This window comes from Pithys albifrons, chromosome Z (genome assembly GCF_047495875.1).
Source record: "Pithys albifrons albifrons isolate INPA30051 chromosome Z, PitAlb_v1, whole genome shotgun sequence".
Lineage (NCBI taxonomy): Eukaryota > Metazoa > Chordata > Aves > Passeriformes > Thamnophilidae > Pithys > Pithys albifrons.
The window spans coordinates 50,230,074-50,254,910 of NC_092497.1; the positions used below are offsets into that span (position 1 = coordinate 50,230,074).

General features: G+C 40.5%; 1 protein-coding gene across 3 annotated transcripts in view; it reads left to right on the forward strand.

Moving 5' to 3' along the window:
- The window catches only part of PIGG (phosphatidylinositol glycan anchor biosynthesis class G (EMM blood group)), a 90,252-nt gene that overhangs the window by 43,651 nt on the left and 21,764 nt on the right, over positions 1–24,837 (forward strand). For 2 of the 3 annotated variants that reach the window (XM_071580276.1, XM_071580278.1), the window contains 2 exons: positions 5,635–5,944; positions 17,696–17,859. In XM_071580276.1, the coding sequence (XP_071436377.1) occupies positions 5,635–5,944; positions 17,696–17,859 (474 nt within the window). Of the gene's footprint in view, positions 1–5,634; positions 5,945–17,695; positions 17,860–24,837 lie in introns of those variants that run through there. The other variant, XM_071580277.1, reaches the window with a different exon arrangement.

A 24,837-nucleotide genomic window follows, 5' to 3' on the forward strand; every position in this document is an offset into this window, starting at 1 on the left:
AAAATATTCAGTTACCAGTGACAAAAGTCGCTGAATCTCTGCATTAGCGAGAAACAGAGGAACTCTCTAAACTTTACTGGTTTTTACTTTTTCCAATGAGCTTTACAGGGTTTTTACAAAGGGCTTGCTATTTAAGGAAATAAAATAATAGTAAAGGCATTTTGTATAGGCCATTAGATATAAATTTGAACCTTTGAAAGCTAAACCACAGAACAGTGTATTGTATTCAGGTTTTGAGAAGACTATATCACAGTGTCATATGGTGGTTTTTCTTTTTTTTCTTCATTCTGTGAATGCAAAAAGAAAATTATATGTGTAAATGCTTGTGATTATTGTTTTTCCTCTTGCTTTTTCTTTCCTATATGTGAAAAAAGAGATTGAATTCGTTAAGAAGGAAGTTGACCTTCCAAAGACAAAAAAAAAATTTGAAGTTTTAATTTTAATTATTATTTATTTATAAAATTATTATATTGGTTATTTATAAAATTTATTTTTAGACATCTTGACTAGTGCTGTTTTTTTGTGGTCAGCTAGTTACACTGGTTAGATGAGTATATGCTTTTACTATTTTTAGAGTTCTGGTCTGATCCTCCATATATGACTAAGTTCTGATGACTCAAGAATCCTCACTTCTGAGTGGATTATATTAACTTCGTAGGAGGCCATGTTCATTTATTACTCATATATAAAGTGATTGGTAGTGAGAGTTTGACTGGTGGAGCTGCTCTCCACCATGCCTTAGACAAACTGACCTACCACCTACTTCACAATAAGTAATGGTCTCCCACCCTCTCACCACCAGGTGGAAGGTCCTTAGGGATGGAGGGGAATAGAAATGGTTTCCTGCTCCTGACCTGCCTCATCTTCTCAGGTGCCCTTACACAATAGAAAAGAGGCCCTGGAATCAGAGAAGCAGAGAAATGAGGGCCAGAGAAATGAGAATGTGGGTGAAGGTCCATCCAGGTTAAAGAGGTTGCCTAGGGCAGGGCAGCTTACCCTCTGAATCACCACCTCCCCAGTTAAGAATAAAAGAATGTTAGTAATCATTGTTGACTCCCTTCTGAGAGGAATGAAGGACCTGATATGCCAACTGCATAAAATCCATAGGAAGGTGTGTTGCCTCCCTGGGCCCTGGGTAAGGGACATCACCAAGAAACTTCCCAGCCTAGTACAGCCCACTGACAGCCACCCACTACTGGTTTGCCATGTGGGTAATGACAAACTTCTAACCAGGAGTCTTTGAACAATCAAGAGGGATCTCAGGGCCTTGGGACAAACTGGTCAAGGGATCTGAAGCACAAGTTGAGTTCTCTCCTGCTAGTTTCAGGGGCTGATGGGGCAAGAAGCAGGAAAATAATGCTGATGAACATCTGGCTTTGAAACTGCAGTTACCAGCAGAATTTTGAGTGTTTTGATCGTGCGTTAGTTTATATGACACCATCTGCTGGCAACAAATGAAGTTCCCCTGTCTCAAAGAGGAGATCATAGCTTAGGAGTTCACAGGGCTAGTTGAGAGAGCTTTAAACTAGACTTGAAGGTGGCTGGGGACTTAGCCTGGCTTGACAGAGATAAGATGTGGGAAGGGGAGGAGTATGGGACCCATACAAGTAGCAAAAGGAGTCTTAAGAGGGGATACCTCAAGAAAACACAATCAAACAAAGACATAGCCACAAGACAGGACTGTGGATTATCCCTTTGTACCTCCCACTAAGATATTGACACAAATCAAATACTTCTATATAGAAAATGCTTCTATATAGAACCTGTATCCCAATGCAGTATGGGGAACCAGAAAGAGGAACTAGAGAATCTGTGAGCAGTCACAGGGCTTTGATCTCACTGTGATTATGGAGATGTGGTGGGATAGCTCACGTGACTGGAATGTTGTCATGAACGACCACATGCTGCTTAGGAAAGACAGACCAGGAAGGCACAGCGACCGAGTTGCCATCTGTGTGAGGCAACATTTGAAATGTATCGAGCTCTACCTTGGGGTGGATGAGCAAGTGAAGAGTTTATGGATTAGGATAAAAGGGCAGACTAGTAAGGGTGACATTGTTGTGTGTGTTTGCTACAGTCTGCCTGATCAGGAGGAGGAAGTGGATAAGGCAGCTTGAAGCAGCCTCAAAGTCACAGGCTTTGGGTTTTGTGGGGGACATTAACCCTGACACCTGCTGGAGAAGCAACACAACAAAGCAGACAGTCCAGGAGGTTCCTGGAAAGCATTGATGACACCTGACACAGGTAGTGGAGAATCCCACAAGGAATGGTTTGCTGCTTGACCCTATATTAGCAAATAGGGAAAGCTTTGCTGGGGATGTGAAGGTTGGAGGCAGCCTTGGCTGTAGTGTCCATGCGCTTGTGGAGTTCAGTGTTGGGCAAAGAGGAAGCAGGGCAACAAGCAACCATGGACTTCAGGAGTTCTAACTTTAGCCTCTCTAAGAAGCTTCTTGGAAGTATCCCATGGGAATGAACAGGTCCTGCAGGGAAGAGGAGTCCAAGAGAGCTGGTTGATATTCAAGGATCACTTCCTCCAGGCTTAAAAGCAACATACCCTGATGAGAAGGAAAGAGGCTTGTGTGGATGAACAAGGAACTCATGTCACTGCTTAAGCACAAGCAGAAAACAGGAGATGAAAGCAGGGTCAGATCACTTGGAATGAATGTAGAGAGGTTGTCAGAGAAGGCAGAAACAAAACAAGGAAGTTAAAGGTCCATCTGCATTTACATCTGGCCAAGAATGTAAACGACAACAAGAAGGGCTTCTTCAAATACATGAATAACAAAAGGAAGGATAACATGAGTCCATTACTAAATGGAGGGTAATGGTAACAGGATGGTAACAGGACACAGAGAAGGCAGAGTTACCGAATGCCGCCTTTGTATCCGTCTTCACTGATGGGATCAGCCATCAGGAATCTGTGACCCAGGAGACCAGGGAGAAAAGAGAACTTTCCTTTGGTCTGGGAGGAGCAGATTAGGGAACACCTAGGCCAGTTTGACATCCATAAGTCCATGAGCCCTGATAGAATGCATCTCTGACTGCTGAGAGAGCTGGTGGACACCATAGTGATGCTGCTTATGATTAACTTTGAAAGATGATGGTGATCAGGAGGGATGCCTGAGGACTAGAAGAAAGCAAATGTTACCCCAGTCTGGGGAAGATGTGGAAGGAAGATGCAGGGAACTACTGGCCACCTCAAACAACCTCACCTCAATCCCAAGAAAGGTGATGAAGCACTTCATTCTGGAGGCCATCTCTACCCACATGGATAAAAAGAAGGTGATATGAGTAGTCAGCATGGATTCACTAAAGGTCAGTAATTCTTGACCAACCTGATAGCCTTCTGCAGTCAACTACTACCTGGATGGATCAGGGGAGAGCAATGGGTATTGTCTGTCTTGACTTCAGCAAGGATTTTGACATTGTCTCTCATGACAGCCTCATAGGCAAACTCAGGAAGTGTGAACTGGTTGAGAGGACAGTGAAGTGGATTGAGAACTGGCTGAACTCAGATCCCATAGTGTCATGATTAGTGGCACAAGGTCTAGTTAGAGACCTGTCAGTAGTGGTGTCCCCCAGGATTCTATACTGAGCCCAGTATTGTTTAATTTATTCATCAATGACTTGCATGAAGGGGCAGATGCCTCCTCAGCAACCCTGCTGATGACAAAAAGCTGGGAGGAGTGGCTTCAGAAGGACATAGACAGGCTGGAGAGTTGGGCAGAGAAGAACCTTCTGAAATTCAACCAAGGTAAATGCAGGGTCCTGCATCTGGATGGGGCATTGAACTACTGGAAAGCAGCTATGTGGAGAAAGACATGGGGGTCCTGGTATCGTGGATTGTATTAGGAAAAACATGGCCAGGAGGTCAAGGGAGATCATCCTGCTGGATCCTACTCGGCCCTCGTGTGGTATATCCAGTTCTGGGCTCTTTAGGACAAGAGAGTGATGGAGCTCCTGAAGCAGGTTCAGCATAGGGTGACAAGAATGATTAAGGGATTTGAGCATCTCTCTTACGAGGAAGGGCTGAGAAAACAGGGCCTGGTCAGCCTTGAGGACAGATGACTGAGAGGGGCCCTCATCAATGTGTGTAATTATCTGAAAAGAGAGTATGAAGAAAATGAAACCAGACTTCTTGGTGGTGCCAAGCCATATGACCAGGGGCAACATCAGAAAATGGAACAGAGGAAGTTCCACCTAAACATGAGGAAAATCTTCTTTCCTGTGAGTGACCAAGCACTGGAACAGGTTGTACAAAGGGATTGTGTAGTCTCCCTCACTGGAGATATTCAAGAACTGTCTGTACACAATCGTCTGCCATGTGCTCTGGGATGACCCTGCATGAGCATGGGGTTTGGACCAGATGAGACTCTCTGTAGTCGCTTTCAACCTGACCCATTCTGTGAGTCTGTGATACTGTGAAACCTAAGGATAATGTATATTAAATTACAGATAAGGTGTGTAGATTATGTGCATTTTTATTTTTTACAAGATAAAACCACAGATCTATAAGAATAGATTTTTTCATATGCCCATTTGATGAAGTCATTGGATTATTGCTATGGCCTAGCACACATTAATGTGATCTGTGACTTTTTTATCCAAAAACCATGAGAATGTCACTACATTTTGGTGGATATTTGCTTTCAGTTTCTTAGTTTTTCAGACCTTGCACTTCTAGAATAGCAGGTCACAGTTCTTAAGCTAACTGTTCCTTGTCCTTGTCAGCTTTTTGGGTGACATACTGTGTTTTCTTCAGAAGCTGCCTTTTGCTGGAAATCAGGAGGCAAATGAATTAATAGGTGGTTTGAAAATAGTGCAAATTCCAGTTACACTTAGTACTTAAAACATTCAATGTTTTTGTAGTGGAATTCCTTAGGAATTTGAAATGTCTGTACAGTTACAAGGAACAAGTGTGCTGGTATAAACCAGCACATATGTGTACCTGTGCAGTTGTGTCAGGTGAGAAAACATCTGAAGTGCGCAAAGATTTCAGACTGAAACAGGGGTCTTCAAATACTATCACTGACATTTTGATTCTCTAAAAAGAAATGTGTGTTTATGTAAATGAGTTGTGAAAAATCGCTGTGCAATTTAAAAGAAATAGAAATTTTGAAGTCAATTTCTGAAATAAAGTTTCCATATCACTCTAAGGAATATTTTTTTGGAATTTCATCATGCTGTATAAATGGCATATTTATATGTATATATTTATGCATCTAGACCTTGAATAGTATTAGCAAAAATTTATTTTTGGTTACGTTAATTGTTCCGTCTCTTTGTGGGCCAGTCACTGAAGAGACTCTGAGTCTCTTCCAATTCAGAATATTCTGTAAAATCTGTGAAATACAGTTGTATTTTTATATTTTAGATTAATTTAGTTTATTAGCACCAGCTTTTTTTTTTGCTGACGTTGATTTGGAGTTGTTTTCATTTAAGTATGAACCTTTCCTAGAGTTTATGTAATTGGGAAAGCTCTCTCCTGAAGTTGGCCAGTACCAGCCTTAGATTTTGACCTGTTTGGCAGAACTGGTTGGTCCTGACCTCTCTTGAAATAGGCATTAGTAAATAACTCATCTCTCTGTTTTAGCTATTTATTAATATTTTTGTTCAATTTTATTTTCTCTTTAGGGGGATTACTGAAGCACATTTTGTTTATGTCTTTGTTCTTGGCATAGTCTTCACTGGCACTAAAGATTTACTAAAGTCACAGGTTATTTCTGCAGACTCCAGCATGAAGAGCACAGGATTATGGGAAGTATACAGTGGATTGGTTCTGCTAGCAGCCCTTCTATTTAGACCTCACAATTTATTGGTCTTGGTGTTTTGCCTGCTGATTCAGACAATGATGACAAAATATATTTGGAGACCTCTGAAATTTGATGCAGCACAGATTACTATCATGCACTACTGGTTTGGCCAAGCTTTCTTCTATTTTCAGGTAAGATGAATACTGTCCCTGCTGCAGAGGTGGAAGGGGGAATAGTTTTTAAAGAAATATTGTCCATAAAATGCTAGCTAAATATTAGAGAGGAAGAGTTTACTGAGTTCTCAGATGAGTTTAGTTTCTAATTGTTTTATTAATGTTTTGTTTGTAGAAACCTTGGTGTCTTATCCTCAAAACAGATTTCCAGAAAAGTTACAAGGATCAGATACCCATACCAGCATGATTTTGATCTGTTGATGGGCCTTATAAGTACTGTTCACATGATAATGAATTTAAAAATGTCATCTGAATTGATTATACCAATAAAAAGCAGATTTTTTTTTCACTGATTCTTGAGGCTTACAAGCCTTTGGTTGCATCACAATAGATCTATATACAGTTTAAGACTGAAGGAAAGCTCCGAGGCATGTAGTAGCTTTTGTATCAGCACTGATTTTCTTTCTTATTGTATCAAATTATATCTTCTTTCCTGAGAAGCCTTACTGTTTCAGTAATATAGTTCTCTGCATTGAAAATAAGGGTGGAATTCCACAAATACCTTTGAAGGAAAGGATCTTTAGCATGGAAGAGGATCTTTCTACGTCTAATAATGTTGGAAACAGTGTAGCAGCATCTAAATTAATATTGATAAGTTGAGAGTCAGGTTGTTTCTGTTTAAGAGGAGAGGTTGAGGATTTGTTACAAAATTCGGTGGTGAGTCCTGTGTTGTCTTGGCTTCTGAGGCTTGGCTGGGGATGTTAAAACTTTGATAGAGCTTTGGGTACTTCCTACTTTGTAACTACAGACTGAGGGTTGGCTGGAGTGTTCTGAGCGTATGTGTCTGGATAGGAACCTGCTGATGCAGGTAAGATCATCATGATTCTTCTCTTCTACCCAGTTTTCCTGCTCAAAGCATGTAACATTTCTTGGTTGAATGGCTTTTCATGCTTTGAATGTTACTGTTCAGGCAGTTAGCTTTGATTAAGGCCTTCTGAGAGCAGCTCTTAGTGCAGTTTGCAGGAGGCCGAAGAGACGGCCCTCAATACGGAGGTACCAACTGAAAACACCTGCCAGAAATTTAATGGTGGATAGGCTGGCAAGAAAATCCTAGTTATTGGAAAATGGCCAATAAAAAGTGGTTTGAATCTTTTTGTAAAGCAATCAATTTCAATGAGTTCTTGCTATGCTTGGCTGAGAATTTAACAAAACCATGAAATTACAGAAGAGTTGAGGCTGGAATATGCCTCTGGAGATGATTCAATTCACGCTTCCCCCACCTAAGAGCAGGTCAAATAGATAAGGTTGGCCTGGACTGTGTCCACTCCTGATCCCAGTGCTTGACCACCCTACCTAGTAAAAAGCTTTTTTTAATGTTTAAACAAAATGTCTTGTATTTCAGTTTGTGTGTATTGCTTTTTGTCCTTCTGCTAATCATTCCTGAGTGACTGAGAATGTCAGAGTCTGACTACATTTTTTGAACTACCCCCTTATCAGTATTAATACACATTGTTACTGAGCCTTCTTCTTTTGAGACTAAACAGACCCAGCTCTTTCAGATAGTTGTTTGTAGGACAGATGCTTTGTTTCTATTATCATTTTTGTATTGTGCTTCAGTGGACTTTCTCCAGTACACCCGTGGCTGTCCTGTGGTGACAACCCCAGAACTGAACCCAGGCACTCTACTGTGATCTGGGTTAATAGAAGGAATGGAGTATCTCCCTCAACCAACTAGCGAGGCTCTCCTAGTTCCAGGTGCTATTGGTCTTTGCACAGAAGGCAAATGACTGGCTGATTTCTTCCAAGCTGCTTTCCATACACTTAGTTCCCAGTGTGGAAATGCATTGTTTCATTCCTCCCCAGGTGCTGGATTTGATACTTCCTTTTGCTGAACTTTGTGAGTTTCTTTTGAGTCCATTTCTCTAGTGTGTTGAGGTGCCTCTGAGTGGCAGCACACCCATCTAACGTATCAACCACTCCTCCCAGTTCTGTGTTGTGTGTCAATACTTGTGGTTCATTTGCTACAGTTACCGTGCTCCTAAAATCTACAAAATGTGAAAATCAAAATCAAAAACCCCTTTGGCAACACTAGTGATTGGCCTCCAGGTAGACTTCATGCTGCCGATGGCAACCCTGTGGGCTCAGCATTTGAGCAGTTTTCATTCCACTTGACTTTCTACTTTCTTAGCCTGGACTGCATCAATTTGCCCATGGCGATGTGATGAGAGATGGTCTTAAAAGCTATTGTGAGATGAAAGTGCATTAGATACATGTAGCCCATGTATCTGTAGTCAGTGTGGTGTGATGAAATAGAAAATAAGTAAAATAAGGACTTCTTGAAGTAATAGTTTGGTTGTGAAAGTCTAATAATGATTTGCACCTTCAGCTGTCCTTACAATTGTCGTTTTTGGGTTTTAGAAGGCTGAAAGAAGTGCTTTCCATTTTCCTTGGCTACAGATTGTGTTGTTGGGTGTCTTGCAGTTTCAGAGCATTTGCCCAGGCCCCATCACTCTGCTGGCATTTTTGACATTTCTTCTAGAAGTGTTTCCTTTGGAAATAATAAATTCCAGTGTGATACAGATTTCAGCAAACTAAAGGATATTTTAAAAGTTATCTCTGACAAAGAAATTTCTTGCACACAGACTGCTGCTGAATCACAGCATCCAAACCTCTGAAATGAAAAATGTTCCATTGCTTTGTTGTGAACCAGATTTCTAAGTCAGTCTTTGTGCATCTTCTGTCACTGTAAGACCTAGGGAATGACCTGGGTGATAGTTACTTACCAAAACTTCTCGTAGAAAGAGACCAAAGCTTTTTTGCCCCCATGTTGTTTTCCATGCTGGTTTGTATGAAAGAGAGCAGGCCCAGATAATAAGCTGCCTTTTTGTGTCCCATCACATGCCTGTAAACTCCAGCTTTGAAGAGACATGTCACATCATTGTCAGAAGTGAAACCTGTGACTGGAGTGCCCTGTTGGATGGTTACAGGCTCTTCAGGAGGGATGGACAGCGCAGAAGAGGTGAAAGGACAGCACTGTATAATAGAAGGGTTAGAATGTGTAGAGCTCACAGTTGGGAATAGCACAATTGAGACCTCTGGGTAAGAGTCAAAGGGCAAACAAATAATGAGGATGTCATCATGGGAGGATACTGCTGCTGCTGCTGAATTCCTTTGAGGAACTAAGGGACACTTCCAAATCAACTGCGCTTGTCTGTATGGGGGACTTCAACTTGCCAGAAATTAACTGGGAGGATCACACAGCTGGTACAACCTGGGCCAGAAGAATCCTAAAATCCTGGATGGCAACTCTGTGGAACAAGTCCTAAAGGAGCTGACTGTGAAAGATGGTCTCCTCGATCTGCTTCTTGTCAACAGAGAGGATCTTGTGAGTGAAGTAGAGATAGGCAGCCTCTTGGCCACAGTGACCACAGAGTCACTGAGATTAAAATTCCTGCTGACAGGAGGAAATGTGCCAGCAAAACCTCAACTCTGTGCATGATGAGAGCAAAATTCAGGCTGTTCAAGGAATTAGTAAGGTCCCCTGAGAAAATGTTTTTGCGTGTGCTGGGGTCCATCAATGCTGGTCATTTTTAAACATCACTTTCTAAGGGCACAGGAGCAGGAAATTCCCAAATGTCAGAAGTCAAGCAGGTGAGGCAGAAGGCCAGCTTGGTTGGGCAGGGATCTTTTAGAGATAATGCAAAAAAGAAAGGTGTATGCCCAGTGAAAGCAAGGTCAAGTGACATGGGGAAGAATTCAGAGATGCTGCTTGCTGCTGTGGGGTGAAAATTCATGCTACCAAAGCTCAAATGAAGTTGAATATGGCCAAAAATAATATGGGGAGATTAAAAAGAGTTTTTTCAAATATATTAATGGCTGGAGAACATTGTCCTGATGTGCAAAAAGGGCAAGAAGCAGGACTTTAGAAACTACAGGCCTTTCAGTCTCACTTCAGTCCTGGTGAAATTTGTGGAGAAGATTATTCTGGGAGACACTGAAAAACACTTGAAATCTACACAGTTGTGGATCAGAGCCAGCACAGCTTCATGAGAGCTTATCAAACCTCATTTCTTTCTATGAAAATGTAACCCATCTAGCTAATCAAGGGAAGCCAGTTGATGTAATCTTTTTGGATTTCAGTAAAGGTTTCAGTACTGTCTCTCGCAGGATCCTTCTGGATGCAGCTGGATAAACACATCGTGTGGTGGGTGAGCAATTGGCTCACAGGTTGAGCACAGAGGGTGATAATGAATGGAGTAACATCAAAGTGGTTACCTGACGTTAGTGGGGTTCCACAGGGCTTCATCTTGGGCCCTGTGCTCTTCAACATCTTCATTGACAACTTGGACGCAGTACTGGAAGGGACACTAAGCAAGTCTGCAGATCACATAAAACTCGGAGGATCTGTTGACTCCCTTGAAGGCAGGGAGGCCCTGTAGAGAGACGTCAACAAATTAGAGGACTGGGCAGTCACCAACCATGCGAAGCTCAACAAGGGCAAATGCCAGTTTCTGCACCTGGAATAGGGCAACCCTGGATGTACAGAGAGACTGGGAAATGAGATGCTGAAAAGCAATGCTGTGGAAAGAGACCTGAAGGTCCTGGTCGATGGCAGGTTCAGTCTGAGTCAGCAGTGCCCTGGCAGCCAGGAGGGGGTCTTGGAAGGCATCAGGCACAGCATCACCAGCCAGTCGAGGGAGGTGGTTGTCTCATTCTGCTCTGCACTGGAGTGGTCTCACCTTGAATAGTGTGGAGTTTTGGGCATTGCAATATATGTTTACTAAGCTATTAAAGAATGTTCAAAGGAGGGCAATGAGGACGGTGAAGGGCCTTGAGGGGAAGCCGTATGAGGAGCAGCTGAGGTCACTTAGTTTTTCAACCTGGAGGACACTGAGGGGAGGCCTCATTGCAGTTACAACTTCCTTGTGAGAGGAAGAGGAGGAGCAAGTACTGATCTCTTCTTTATGGTGACCAGTGACAGGATCCAAGAGAATGTCCTGAAGTTTTGTGAGGGGAGGTTTAGTTGGGTATTAGAAAAGGGTTCTTCACCCAGAGAGTGTTTGGGCACTGGAACAGACTCCCTATGGAAGTGGTCACAGCGCAAAGCCTGACAGAGCTCAAGAAGCATTTCGATGATGCTCTCAGGCACATGATGTGAGGCTTACGGTTCATCCTGGGCAGGGCCAGGAGCTGGACTCAGTGATCCTTGTGGGACCCTTCCAACTCAGAATAGCCTGTGATTCTGTGATTTAGCAACAGCTTAGAAAAACTTCTGGCAAATTCTTAACGCTCTTTAGCATAGGACTTTCTAAAATCTGTCAATTTCAAAAGAACATGCCAACAGTCTTTTATAAAAAAGTATTTTTCGTGTCTGTCTACTGGGAAAACTAAGATGTGTGCCTATTCGTCATGCTTAAGACTGGTTTAAATGGCAAATGAATTGTAGTAGAACAGAAAGATAGTTTTGCTTGGGTCCTACTTCTCTGTTTTCTCTATTTCTCTTTTTTTCCGTTTTCAAAACATCTTGGAGATGTTAGATAGAGAAATCAATTCTGATAGGGAAAAAGTGCTTTTAAAAGTCTAGACAGATAGTATTTTCTTTTATATACATCCCATTTCTTAGAGAACAAATTTTCAGTTCTCTTTTAAAAATGTTTTAAGTACATTTACATTAGATGCGCTTTTTAGGATGGAGATTAAGAGTTTGACCAAAATACCAGTCTTTGGATGTTAACTTTATTCTTTTATTCTCTGACAAAAAAAATGTTCTGAAGATATGAAAAGAAACAAATGGAGTCATTCAAAGCTAAGAGGGGCTTTTTTTTTTCTGTTCACAATTGTTATCTGATGTACAAAGTCTTAGCATAGAAAAGCAGAATAGTCGAGCTGGTAGTTCATAAAATTGCAGAGGCTACAAATGCCCCTCAAAATGTAACTAATGCACTCTCTTCATTTGGTAAATTTCTCTCAATGTATTCCCAGAATAACTTTTCCAGTCTGGGACTGTAGGTTCAAAAATAGAAGAAACTTCCTGCAGAAATTATGTTTAATTTCATGCCCTTTTTATGCTGTCTTGCTCAGTATGCAGCCTTCTGATCTGCACTACCAAGTAAAATAGTTAAAAAGCTGACAACCTTAAAAAACACACTGCTTCATTAATTTTTTAATTTCTTTTTTTAATTTATACCCATTTAAGTTTCTCATTTCTATGAGTCAGCATGACTTGTTGCAAGAGAAAAATGGCCCAGTTTGTGTAGCTTGAAGTCAGGATTGAAATTTCTTACTGTTTTATTAGTGATGCACAATTAATTGACAATGATATATTGATAATTGACTGTCAGTCACTGAATTATAAATGCAGGATACATACCAGATATACAGCAGGTGAACATTTACCGATTTCTATGCTATTTTCTGTACCTCTTTTGGAAAAAAAATCTATCCCCTGCACCGGGAATCCCCTCTCCCAAACACGTAGGGTTAACCTCCTAGTCAGGTGTGTTACAGTCTCTTGTCATGGCAATTAGGTTTTCCTGTTTACTCACATCTCTTGTGACAAATGCAGGCATTCAAGCTTTAAGTCTTTTTGTATGTCTGGAGGGTACCATAGACAAGTGACCTCAGGTGAAAGCCATAAGTGATTTTGCGAGGTTATGTACATTTTCTAACTTTTCCTTAACTGGGTGATGAAAGGTGGAACTCTGAAAGTGCTCATGGTTTAGTAACAGATTTTAATTGTTTGAATAAAACATTTTCCTTTACTTTCTGGGAAAACCAGGAAGATCTTTGCTTGGTAATGGCTTGCAGATCCCGTTCCTTACTTCTGTGCCTTCCAGTGGCATGACATGGTTTTTACTGAGTGAAGTGTAGGCGTCCCAGGTTTAGCAACTACCTGTCCTGCCCATGACCATGAACACTGAGGTCTTACACTTTCACTGACTTAGGCAAGGGTCTTTCAGACAGGGCATTACATAAACATTAGGGAAGTACAACTGGGCTGTTGCTGCTGGAGAAGTCCATGAAATTCTCATCTTCTGTATTGACTTCTGTTCAGCCTGCCTTGGTAACAGTGAGTGACTTGTTTACTGTCTCAGGAGAGAGTTATCTATTCTAGATTCTAGGATATGAAGGAAGCACAAATGTATTACTGGGGATTGTGCACTGTGGGCATGGATTTAAATGTGTTCCCTGAGTTTGTTTCCTCAGGTTTTGTGGTTACTAGAGCTATCTCTATTAAACTGACTGGGTTTAGAGTGGTTGGTGCTGGGGTTTAATTTCCAGACAGGCATAAAAATCTAATGTGGCATATAAAAATGATAGCAGGTTTATAGTACAAATACAAAAATTGAAAATTTGTTGTTGGTGTAGATCAGATTGGATACTGAATTTAAACTGTGTTAGCTAAATGAGGCTGGACAAGAGAAATATGAACTAAATATGAAACACTTCCATTGGAAGTAGGAGATATATTTTTTAGAGAACTGCTTTTTGCACATGTCATAGTGTGATTATGAAGTGAATGAGACTTCTTGCCTGTGTTGCTGAGCCTTATTAAATCTTGGTAGACAAGAGGGTATGTAATGACAAAAGCAGTAACTCTGTCTGGCTGAGTGTGGAATATAAGTGCTGGCCTTTTGAATATGATGCTGAGTAAAAATAGCTTTGTTCAGGATAGCTTATTTAATGAAAGAGGCAGTGTTCTTGCAAAAAAGTACTGTAGGGTCCTTCAACACTTTATGGAAGTAGAGCAGTGAAAATCCTAAGTTTACAGAGTAAACAAGGTTCATAGGAATGGGTACTATTTTTTATCAATCCTCAGGCTTGGAGGTTTTTAGAGATTGTCTGGATAAAGTCCTGTGTTATTTATGTAGAACTGAGTGAAACCACTTTGTTTTATAATCTTGTTTTAGTAGGTAAGATCTTTGCTTTATTTGTAATTTTTAGCAAATTGATGAAGAGAAGTTAAAAATATTCCAGTATTGTCAAAAATATATGAAATTAATACATTTTGTCAGAATGCTACTTATTTGTCAAGACAGAATTGCAAACTCAAGGACTCCTTGATGAATTTTTCAATGAGCTTGAATGGTTTGATTGTTTTCTCCTAAGCTCTTGAGTTGTCCACATCTCATAACTCATCAGTAACTTCCCAAAAGTATACTGCATCTTTAGCATTGCCACATACCCTTCAAATGCAGTGAGAAGAGAAGTAAATGACTTGGTTGTTTCTCTTCACTAAAGCAGCTCCTAAAAAATCTGTTTTGCAGTAAATTTCTAAAAATTGCAGTATTTCTAAAAATGTTTTCATTACCTTGGATGAAAGCTTGTAAATGAACAAAAATTCCCTGTATTTATTTATTAATCTTATGTGGTTTTGTTCCCTTTCTTAGTGCAGTATATCTGCAGAACAGAAGAAAGAAAATATAATCTCAAAACCTTTAAAGTTTGTTTATTTATACTTTCTGGGGCTTTTTATCACTGGAGGAAATCAGAATACGTTTCTACCTTTTTAGAATCCCTTAGGTCTAATTCATCTTGCCTCTAGGTAAAGAGACGGACTGAGTGATATTTTAAAATGGCTTGTAGCATTCTCTTGTTACGATTTCAAAGCATTGTAGGATGATTTACATTGGAGAGGACTTCAGAAGGCCCACAAGTTTCACCCCATTTTCAGAGCAGCATCAGCTGTGAGGTCAAACCAGATTGCTCAGGATCTTTAAACCTCCAAGGTCTGTGTAGAGACAGCAGAACTTTTTTCATCGTAAATTATTTGCTACAAGTAATTAAAATAAATTCCTCAATATAGAATTCCAGTGACCAGGAAGGCATACAAGTGCCAGTACGTGAAGAGCACAGTGGAAGTCTGGTAAACGTCTGCTGTGTTAAAGCAGTCATATCTTGCGCTTCTGTACTTCTCAGTTCAGAGGAAGTAATTGAGATACTCAATTAATGCCTCATCTTTGGTAAATGGTGTAGTATCTGAAAAATTTTCAGTAAAGTCATTGCAGCTTTGAAAAGGTTGTTTTCATTTCTGTCTATGGAGGGATCCTTCTCTGCTACTGTAGCAAATATTCTGGGTAGTTTCTCTAGCCAGTGTCCTTATATATGTGCTTCATTGATTTTGATCATGAGGGATTATGGAATGCTTTTATGCAATAATGCATTATCTCCTTCTGTTCTTTGCCCTTTGCAAAATAAACTATTGCATTGTTTGAAATAATTCAGTGATATGTTAAAAGGAGACACTTTGAATTGTCAATTATTTATGTATTGTGTAGAGTATTAGAATTTATAAACTATGACAATTTGGTTTAAACATATGAAGCAGTCTTGGAGAAACATGTCCAGTCTGAAGGAAAAGTGCTTCTTACTGCTCCGCAGGGCTCTTCCAGTAGTAGCTGTGGCACCATCCATCAGTCTCACAAGATTTAAGAGTGGGGTGTTTTGACACCTAACAGTGTGGTTGGAGTTAAAAGTGTATGAATCCAAATGTGTGCATCCTTGATCTCATTGTTCTTCTGCTACATCACTTCAAACAAATTTAGAGACAGACCAAGTGAGTCTGGTGCAGGGGAAACAAGGAGCTGAGGAGAAGGGCGAGAGCACAGTTCCTTCCTAGTTCCTTCCTTTGCCCTCACTAGCTTCCAGAGGCGAGTACATCATTTTGCCCTGTTCCACAGGACCAGTGATATGCACTGCAGTGCTGTGTTTATTCCTGCCCCTTCTCATAATGAAGTGGGATGGGGGGTTGGCCCAGGGGGCCGAGAATCAACCATGTGCAGGTGGAGTGAACAGTGTTAAGAGGCATTTCAGCTCTTCATGACATGAACAGGATCTCCTGATGTCTCAGCTTTTCTACTCTGCACACATCATGCAGAGAAGGAGGGGAGTAAAAAATAAGTAGGTTGGGGTGGGGAAAAGACCTGTCCTTGTGGACAAGGATGGGAGGAAAAGATAGCAGGTTTCCTCTCTACCTGTCCCTGTCAAACTTGTTTGTAGAGGAGCAGCAACATGTCCTATTCTCAAAGTGCTACAGTTGACCTCTCTGCTCTTGCCATGACCTCTGGCTGTAGTCCTTAAACCTGAAGAGTACCATTAATTTACATCTTTCTTTTCCAGTCTCATCTTAAAGGTTCTAGGGCACAGATAGGCTTTTTCTTTAGCTGCTCATTATTAGTTAATCTTTCCTCTGTTCCTGCCCTTGCTGAACATTACACTAATTGCGTAACAATAATTTATTACACCTGTGCAGCATAATGGTAAGTTACTACAGTGGTGCATGTTGAATGTCAAAATGAGGAAGACTGAGGGTCATAATTCAAGACTTTTCTACTGTATGATATCTTTGTAAAATTCATATTTTACTGCCCTCTTTACAACTTTAAACTCCCCTTACATTGTGAGGATATCTACATGGTAGCATCCATGGGACAGTTACTACTTTGTATGAGCTCTGAATGGTTCTGTCAGCATGGATGGCTTTTTTGTCTTAGTGTTTAGAGCTGTTTCAGAACAGGTGTTTTTTGCTGTCACTGGTGCCTAGTTACTTATGTATCTGAAAAAGCTACCTAATTTTTGTGCTTCCCTGTATTCTCTGGGCTTTATGACAGATATGTATTTAATGGTATCACTTCCTTGCTGGATTAACTTGCAGTTCAAGAAGACTGCAGTCACTATGGTGAGTGCAGGTCAGGTTTGAGGGAAATGTGGAACCATCACTCCTCATATGCTCTGCTGGAAGTGAGTCTAAGGGTATTAGTGATTACAGCCCTTACATTAGGGTTGTTCTGGGATTCTCTAGGTGGAAAAAGAGACTTTGATAGCTGTTAGAATATCAGTGCTGTACAAACCTATCAGTTTCTCCAGGTACAGTAAGAATATCTCAGAGCTTTCTCACTGGTCTGATGAAACTTACCTGTGACCTGCTAAGGTAAGAAGTATTCTGCTTAATCACAGGATGTATTTGCTACTTTAGGTATTTGAATAAAGTTAAATATTTGAAGATTTTCAGTTGAAAACACTTCCTTAAATTTTTTATTATTTATTGTTATTTAGTGATTTTGGTCATTGGAAGAGAAAGGTACATAAAGTATACAAGTCTTAGACAGCTCTTGATACTTTAATTGCTGTATGTTCCTTTTGTTTTTTTGCTTACTAGGTTTTGAAAGCCTTTTATTGATGGTTCAGGCTATCTAGGCTGACTTTTGGTCTATCTCAATGAAATCTTTTGCGGTACAGAGACGTGGGAAGCAGAAACCTTTCTAAATTTGCCTGTCTTAATCTGTTTACATGCAGGTGCTGGTGCCATGGGGCAGGCAAATGGGCGATGTGGCATTCTGTTACAGCTCTAATTAGATTCCTATTGTCTCTAAGGGCAAGAAATATTTATTTCCTGATGTAATTTTAGGCAGCAGGTCTACAATATTGTGTTTGAAGCATGTGTGATGAAAAATGCCTTTTTTTCATTAGATCAGCTAGTGTAGCTCTTTTCTTTATTTTTGAAATATCATTTATTAAACAGTAGCTGGGTTAATTTACAGGTTATGCAAAATAGATGCTGTTTATGCCTTCATTAGCCTGTAAATCCTAAATAAAAGCATTTGTTTGGTAAGCTATTTTATTGAAATTCAGATGTAAAGAATATGTCTGTAGTGTAAAGTGGGTTAAAGAGTAAATCTTTAACTGATGCAATAATTAATATTCATTCCAATGTATTCTAAATGTGTCTTTGGAGATATTTGAATATTTACTCTTTTTTCCCTTTTTTAGGGAAATTCAAATGGCATTGCTACTGTAGATGTGTCAGCAGGTTTTGTGGGACTGGAAAGCTATGTGGAGATACCTGCTATCTTCCTTACGGCATTTGCAACATATGCAGGACCTTTTCTTTGGGCCATTCATCTGCTGTGCTACTTAAGTTCTGAAGTCAGCAGGTAATCATGTTTTCAACTAAAGTAGTGCTCCTCTGTGTACTGAAGATATAAATACCATCCATAAAGTGTATACTTTTTCAGAGATATAGAATAGTTTTTGTTCACATAATTTTTTTCTTTGAAAGTTAGTTTTCTATTAACAAAATACATGTTCTTTTTTGGGTATGATTGTGTGTCAACTAACTCTTTCAGTTTCATTTTATCTGCAGAAGTTTTGCACTGGGAATATACATGTATGTTTTACTAATTTTTTTCTCATAGTGCATTCTCAGTTTGCTGTGCTAAATTACTTTAAATTTTATTGCATTTTGTTGTGACAGCATGTTCTGCCTAAAAACATTCTTTTTGGAACCTATTAAGTCAGAGACCTGAAAAAGACTTTTTAAAGTAATAGAATAGAATTCTAGCTTAACTAATGTGATGTTCTTTGAATGTCTGTCCTTTGACATAGTGACATGCAACACTTTATAAACAAAACATACTTATTTTATTGTATGTAACTGGTTATGGCAGTCATTTGTAGCTAAAATATTTGTATTCTGGGTATCCTGTGTGTGGATTAGTTGAAACAAAATTAATTAATGCATTGAAATATGAAGAAGACAGTTGAAAAATGCCAAAGTTACTTAAGAGTGTTCATATAAAACCCAGTTGGACTCTCTAAAATTATTTTTAGCTCATCATTGAGGATATTCAGAGTGATGCTGTATGTTAAAATAGAGAGAGGAGTTGTGAGTTCTGTATCATATCAGTGCCCAAATGCAAAAAGTTGATGTATTTTCACAGAAATAACATTTAGCAGTGACTAAATTCCTACCATCTCGGACTCTTTTCTCAGTTATCTATGGAATTGAAATACACATTTTTTCTTTAATGATGAAAATGTTGCAGTGGGCTTGGCAGGTAGGATTTTAGACAGTATTTAGTTTATCACAGCTTTTTGCTTTATGCATTGTCATCCTCTGTAAACCTCTTACTGCCTTTTACCTACAGAGTATCATCCAGTCTCATTGTGTCAGTATTTTTTGTTTTTTGGCTTTTCTCTTCTGCTTGTTTTGGGCTATTCCTAAAGGGGTAAAGAGATAGGACCCCATCTGACCAAGCTGCATTGACTAGTGGAGGGTTTTGAGCCAGCAGGGACCTGGTCTAACAAACTAAATCCCCGCACAGACACTGTGTCCACTGTACTGTATTAATAGGAACCTTTAATAGGTATTCACAGTGATTAACCTTTATTGTCTTATTTGCCTGTGTGCTATATTGCTGTCTAAAGATGTCTAGCACTCTCTACTTGGTTCCTGTGGAATTATGCAGCCCAGTGCTGGACCAATGCATTGCTCTAGTGATGCACTCCTTTAGTGTAGATGACACTCACTGTAGAACACTGCCTCTTAGTGGGAGGCCAGCCAGCCTGAAGTCATCTTGGGTCTTACATAGATTGGTAGGGTTTAAGTACTGGTGTTCTTATATAACACTTCCAAAAGCCAGTCTTTTCTCTGTTCTTTCTGGTATTTTTTTGTTTCAGGAGGAGTAGATGTGGAATACTCTAATTATTGGTGCCCTGATTTGTATAACCTAAGAGATCCTTTTCTTAAATTTTCCTTACTACCTGGTGACTTGACACCAGACTGAGTTTTAACTCTGTTTGTAATGCTTCTCAGTTTAGCTGTAATTACTTCATCAATACATTTTCCTAGTATCCAAGCTCTTCAATTTTCTCCATTCTTTCAAGTGCTTTCTAAGAGTGATCATGTACGTAGTAAAAGTGCTGCCACTTGTCTTCTAGGAAATATGTGACCCATGTACCTGCTTACATTCTACTAATGTCCCGTTTTTCTCAGTTTCTTTATATCACTGTCATGCTTTGTTTAAAATAGTACTATATGGTTGCCATGTTCCTGTCATGTTGGGGGCTTTTTTTGGCAGTCCCACTCTCCATTCTTCATTATTACACTGTAGGTGCTTTGGAATTTTTTGCTTGATCTTGGAAGACTCCGAGCGAGGGAGAAAGAGTAAGAGTTCTCATAATTTAAAGAGCTGCATTTTTAATGTAGTTCAAAACCTAGGCTGCAGACTGTGATGAACACTAACATACAGTGAAGAGAAAATGACACCATATAGCATGTTTTTCAAAAACTCTTCTAGCAAAATAATGAAAAACTTTCTGTAATAAAATCTTTGAGTATCTGTACCTGTTTAATTGTGTTTCAAATAGTATGCCTCTGTAGTAGTGTTGGTTGTTCTGATATTTTCTTGGTTGAATTTTTGCAGATTAAAAGGTCAGCTAGTAGTGTTGTCAGGTACAGTGCTGGTTTAACCTGCACTCAAGTGGGTAGCTGTGGCCTGTAATACCTACATCACTTATGTAAGTAGATTCCATCAAACAGCTTGTGTCTGTAGCCATTTTAAGGTTCATTTGGGTCAACTGCTAAAGTTGTGTCCTCCACAGTGCATAGAAGTGAATTGGAATCTCTAGCTGTTGGGACTTGATTAAATTGGTATGTTAATCTGCTCAGAACTTGGTCTGTATGCTTTTTATTTTACTCTTGTGCTTTACCATTGCTGTCTAAATGATTGTCTCATTATTTTGTTGATATTCACTGGAACCAAAGCCAGAACTGCAGAAGGCAGAGGGTCAGCTGCTTCATGTGTTTTCTTAAATGTATGGGAAACTGGACTTGTGAAAAACCTGCTAGATGCTTTAGGATGTTCTTTATAGAACCTTAGTAACTGTCTTATAAGCAATATGCCTTGGTCAGTGAAATTCAAACTTTTCTTTTTAATGTGATCCTGAGAGCAAGATGAAGATCCTTTCCCCACTTCCTCCAGACAGGAAAATGTAAAAGAATCCAGCAGCCCTTAGTTTTTGGAGTATGCTGAATGGGCCCCCTTGGATTGCCACAGGATGTTGTCAGGTTTCCTGGCCCATCCTGGTACAGTCTTAGCTGAATGGATGTGCCCAGAACCACTCAGCAGTGCCATTCTTAGCAAAGAGCCTAGCATCTTGCAGCCTGTTTTAGAGCTGTTGCATCTGAGGTAGTTGACCTGGACAGGGAAACCTGACTTCAGGGCTATCTTCGTTTATTCCAGCCACTTAGCAGAACTCACGTAATATATAGCTGCATCAGTTGTGTTGGCTTACCAGAGCTTCTTGCTCAAGTTCTTTGATGCTGAGTTTCACTGGTCATCACTGCCTAGGGGCAAATGCACATGCATACTCTTCTCTATTTTTGCACTTTGCATTTATGAAACCACAGAAATGCTTGAGTCTGGAGTCCAACCCTTCTGTCCAAAGGAGGGTCATCCAGAGAAAGTAGGGGTACTCCAGGGTCTCCTTGATCAACCTATCCCAGTGTATGGCAACACGTGCAGTTAAACAGTTGTTTATTAGCGTTTAAGGGGAATTTGTTGTGTATCAGTTTGTGTCCATCAACCTTTCATTGAGAACCAGTGAGAAGAGTCTGAATACACCTTCTTCACTTCTGCCCATGAGACATATATGAATGTTGGTGAGAACCCTGCTGAGCTTACTCCACTGAAAGCTAAACAATCCCAGCTTTCTCAGCCTCTCATTATGTGTTAGATGCTCCAATCCCTTAATCATCTCTGTGAGCTTTCAGTGGACTTACATCAGTATGCCTGTGTCTGTCTTGTACTGGGGAGCTCACAACTGGATTGAGAACCCCAGACGTGATCTCACCACTGCTCAGCAGAGAGGAAAGATCTCTTTCTTCAACCTACTAGCTCTACTTTTGAACTGCGGCTCTGGGTTGTTTCATGGAAACATTGCTTGCTTAAGCTTAGCTTGTCCAGCAGTAGTAACATATGTTGTTCTCTGCCAAGCTGCTTTCCAGATGGTCAGCTCGCAGCCTGTTCTGATGCATAGATTTATTTTTCCCCAGGTGCAGTATTTGGCATCTCCCTTTGTTAAACTTCTTGAGTTTCTTGTCAGTTCATTTCTCTAGGCTGTGGAGATGCCTCTGAGTGGCAGCAGACCATCTGCAGACCCACCTTGTGCACAGACCTCTCCTCCCAGTTGTGTTGTGTGCAGACTGGCTGAGGGGGGCACTCTGCCCCATCACCCAGATCATTAATGAAGACATGAAACAGTGCTGGCCCCAGTATGCCATCCTGTTGATCACTGGGGACTGCCTTCAGGTAGACTTCATGCAGCATCTGAACAGTTTTCAGTTTACCTGACTATCCACATTTCCTAGCCTGGACTGGATCAGTTTGCCTGTGGGGATGCAATGAGAGACATAATGTGAGGTGAAAAGTGCATTAGGTACATGTGGCCTGTGTATAAATGTGGCCAGTATGGTAAGGTGAAGTGGAAGATAATGCGGTTTTCAGATAATACATTTGCTGTGGAAATGTGGTTGGAAGTCCTTAAATAACTTGCTTCCATCTGATCAAACATGTGAAACTGTAAGTGATTCTCCTCATATGGAAAGGTAAATATGTTTCCAAAACAATTAAGTGGCATGTGATAGACACTTACATGGATATAACTGCCACTTTTAATCCTTCAGGTTCTCCTGAGAAACTTGGCAGCTTAAATGTGATGGGATTTTCACAGACAGAAATAGAAAGAAGAACTCTTTAAGTTCAGTCTCCATGGAAACTGCAATAACTCTTGAAACTATTTTAGAGACAGGGAGTACTGATTAAACTGATGCCTGAACTTAACCGAGTGTTCTGTGTGTGACTTGCATAAATTCCAGGGAGCACCTCGTTCATGTGAAGGGTAGTTTTTACAGTGACTACTTTGTTACTCTGATGGGAAGTCAAACGTTGGATTTTTGGATCCTTGTGACTGGAAAAGGGTTTTGTTGTTGGACAATCTGACCTATATTGTATGACCTCACTGTGCAGTACACTCCAGATGGATTCAGTTTTCAAGCTCCTGCCCAAGCAAAATTGTTACGTGGGTGATGTTCACAGCATTCAGCTACACATCAGGATAGTTTTCAGATTACCTGCACTTTGCCATCTGTGTTTTAATTGGTTTAATGTGTTAAGTGTCAGAGTGGACTGGTAACTCTGTCCTACCATTGAAGGCTGCATACCTATTGCCTCTTCTTCTTTAATGTTTCTGAATGCTGCTTACAAAAAGGAGTTCGTTAAGTGTTAATACACACATAAGCTGGTTGAGTATTTTAAGAGTACCAACATTACTGATGTTGAGCATGAGTAACTTAGGGGAAATTTTGTGATCCAATGGTAAGCACTCAAAGTATCCTCAATGAGTAAGGACAGTCTAGTCAGAAACTGCTAACAGGATTCTAGGAGGACTTGAAAAGCTACTGAAAAGGTGAAAAAATTATTGAAAGTAATGTTGGTTATGTTTTGTGTCTTTAAATAAACTTAACAGCAGTCCTTCCTCTTGTTACTGAACCATGGCTACTCGAATACAACAGAGGAAAACTAACTTTTGTCAGAATTACAGGATGACAGGTGACCATGGGACATGTTGTTTTCAAGAACTGTAGGCAGTGGGTATGGAATTTTAGCAAATTCTGGTGAAAAGGGTTAGGTTTGTCTGTTACTGTCATCTTAAGAAGGTTTTGATTAGCCCAAATAACTGATAGTAGAGGAAAGGCTGTGAAGCTTGGTGCTGCTATAAAATGAAGGTACACTTTTCTGTGTGCTTTCCTTCTCTCTTTCTGACTCACTATCCTTCATTATCTCTTGTTTGCTATCTCTTCTCTCTTTCACTCAGTTACCCTTTCTTTACCCTGCTTGTATCCTCCCTATCCCTCTCTTGCTATCCCCTCACCACCACCACACTTACCTTGCCCCAAACTTCCCTTCTCTCTTAGACACACTTTATATCTTTTTTCATACTTTGCCTCTCACTTGCATGTGCTTTGCCTCTCTCCTTCTCACACTTGCAGCGTGACGAGACTGCTCCATTCAGACTGAGGAGAGAGACCAGGACAGAAACCATAGAATTACAAGAGTACATACTTATTCATGCACATGAGGTGTCCCAGCCAAACTAGGGCACCTGGATGTGATTTTACACAGCATTCTTACACCTTTGTTCATGCTTCTCTCTCGCTATCCAAGTCTGTGTCTCTGTTTTGCACTACGCCTGTCTTCTCCCCCCACCCCAGCTATTCCTCTCTCTTGCTTTCTTAGGCTGTTACAGACACTTGCCCTCCTGATGTACTGGTGTACTTTTCCTGTCTCTCATGCCTATGCTTTCATCATCCCTCATGTTTGTATGTTCCCTGCCTCTTGTGTGTAGACTTTTCTCACCTCTCACACGTGTGCTTCCTGTCTCTCACGGACGTGCTTCCTCTCCTTGCAGTTGCTGACCTCTCTCTCATGGGCTTCCCCACACCTGTGCGTTCCTCCCAAATTCATTTCTGTCCCTCTTAATACTTCTGTTCCTTTGCATGTGTGCTTCTCCCTGTCTTGTGCTTCCATATGTGCTTTCCTCTTCATGTACTCTCTCCCTCACACTTCTCCTTTCGTGATTCCCCATCATGCTTTTCCCCTCTCTCATGCTCACTTTCTCCCTCTCCCACTCATACTTTCTCCTTCTCGTGCGTGCATTCTCCCTGCCCTGTGTGCTCTTTTGACTTTCTCTTAACACACTTCTCTGCCTCTCATACAGCCTTCTACCTTCTCTCATGCACTTCCACCTTTTCTCACGTGCCTCTCTCTCTCTTGCCTACTTCCCTCACCTTTATGCTCTTCCCCAGGCTGGCACACTCCTATCTTTTGTGTGCTCTTCTCCTCCTTTGTGTTTTCCTATCTTGCAGCTTCCCTCTTGCACGCTTTCCCTCTCATGCATGCGCTCTTCTTGTACATGCAGTTTCTCCCTCTTACATACACATGAATGCTCTCCCTCTCTCGCTTGAATGTGCTTGTCTTTCCCGTGCTTGCTTTCTTGTGCACATTTGGTGTCGTGTCTTTGTCTTGTGCATCCTTCCCTCACTTGTTTTTCCTTTTTGTGTCTTCCTTTCA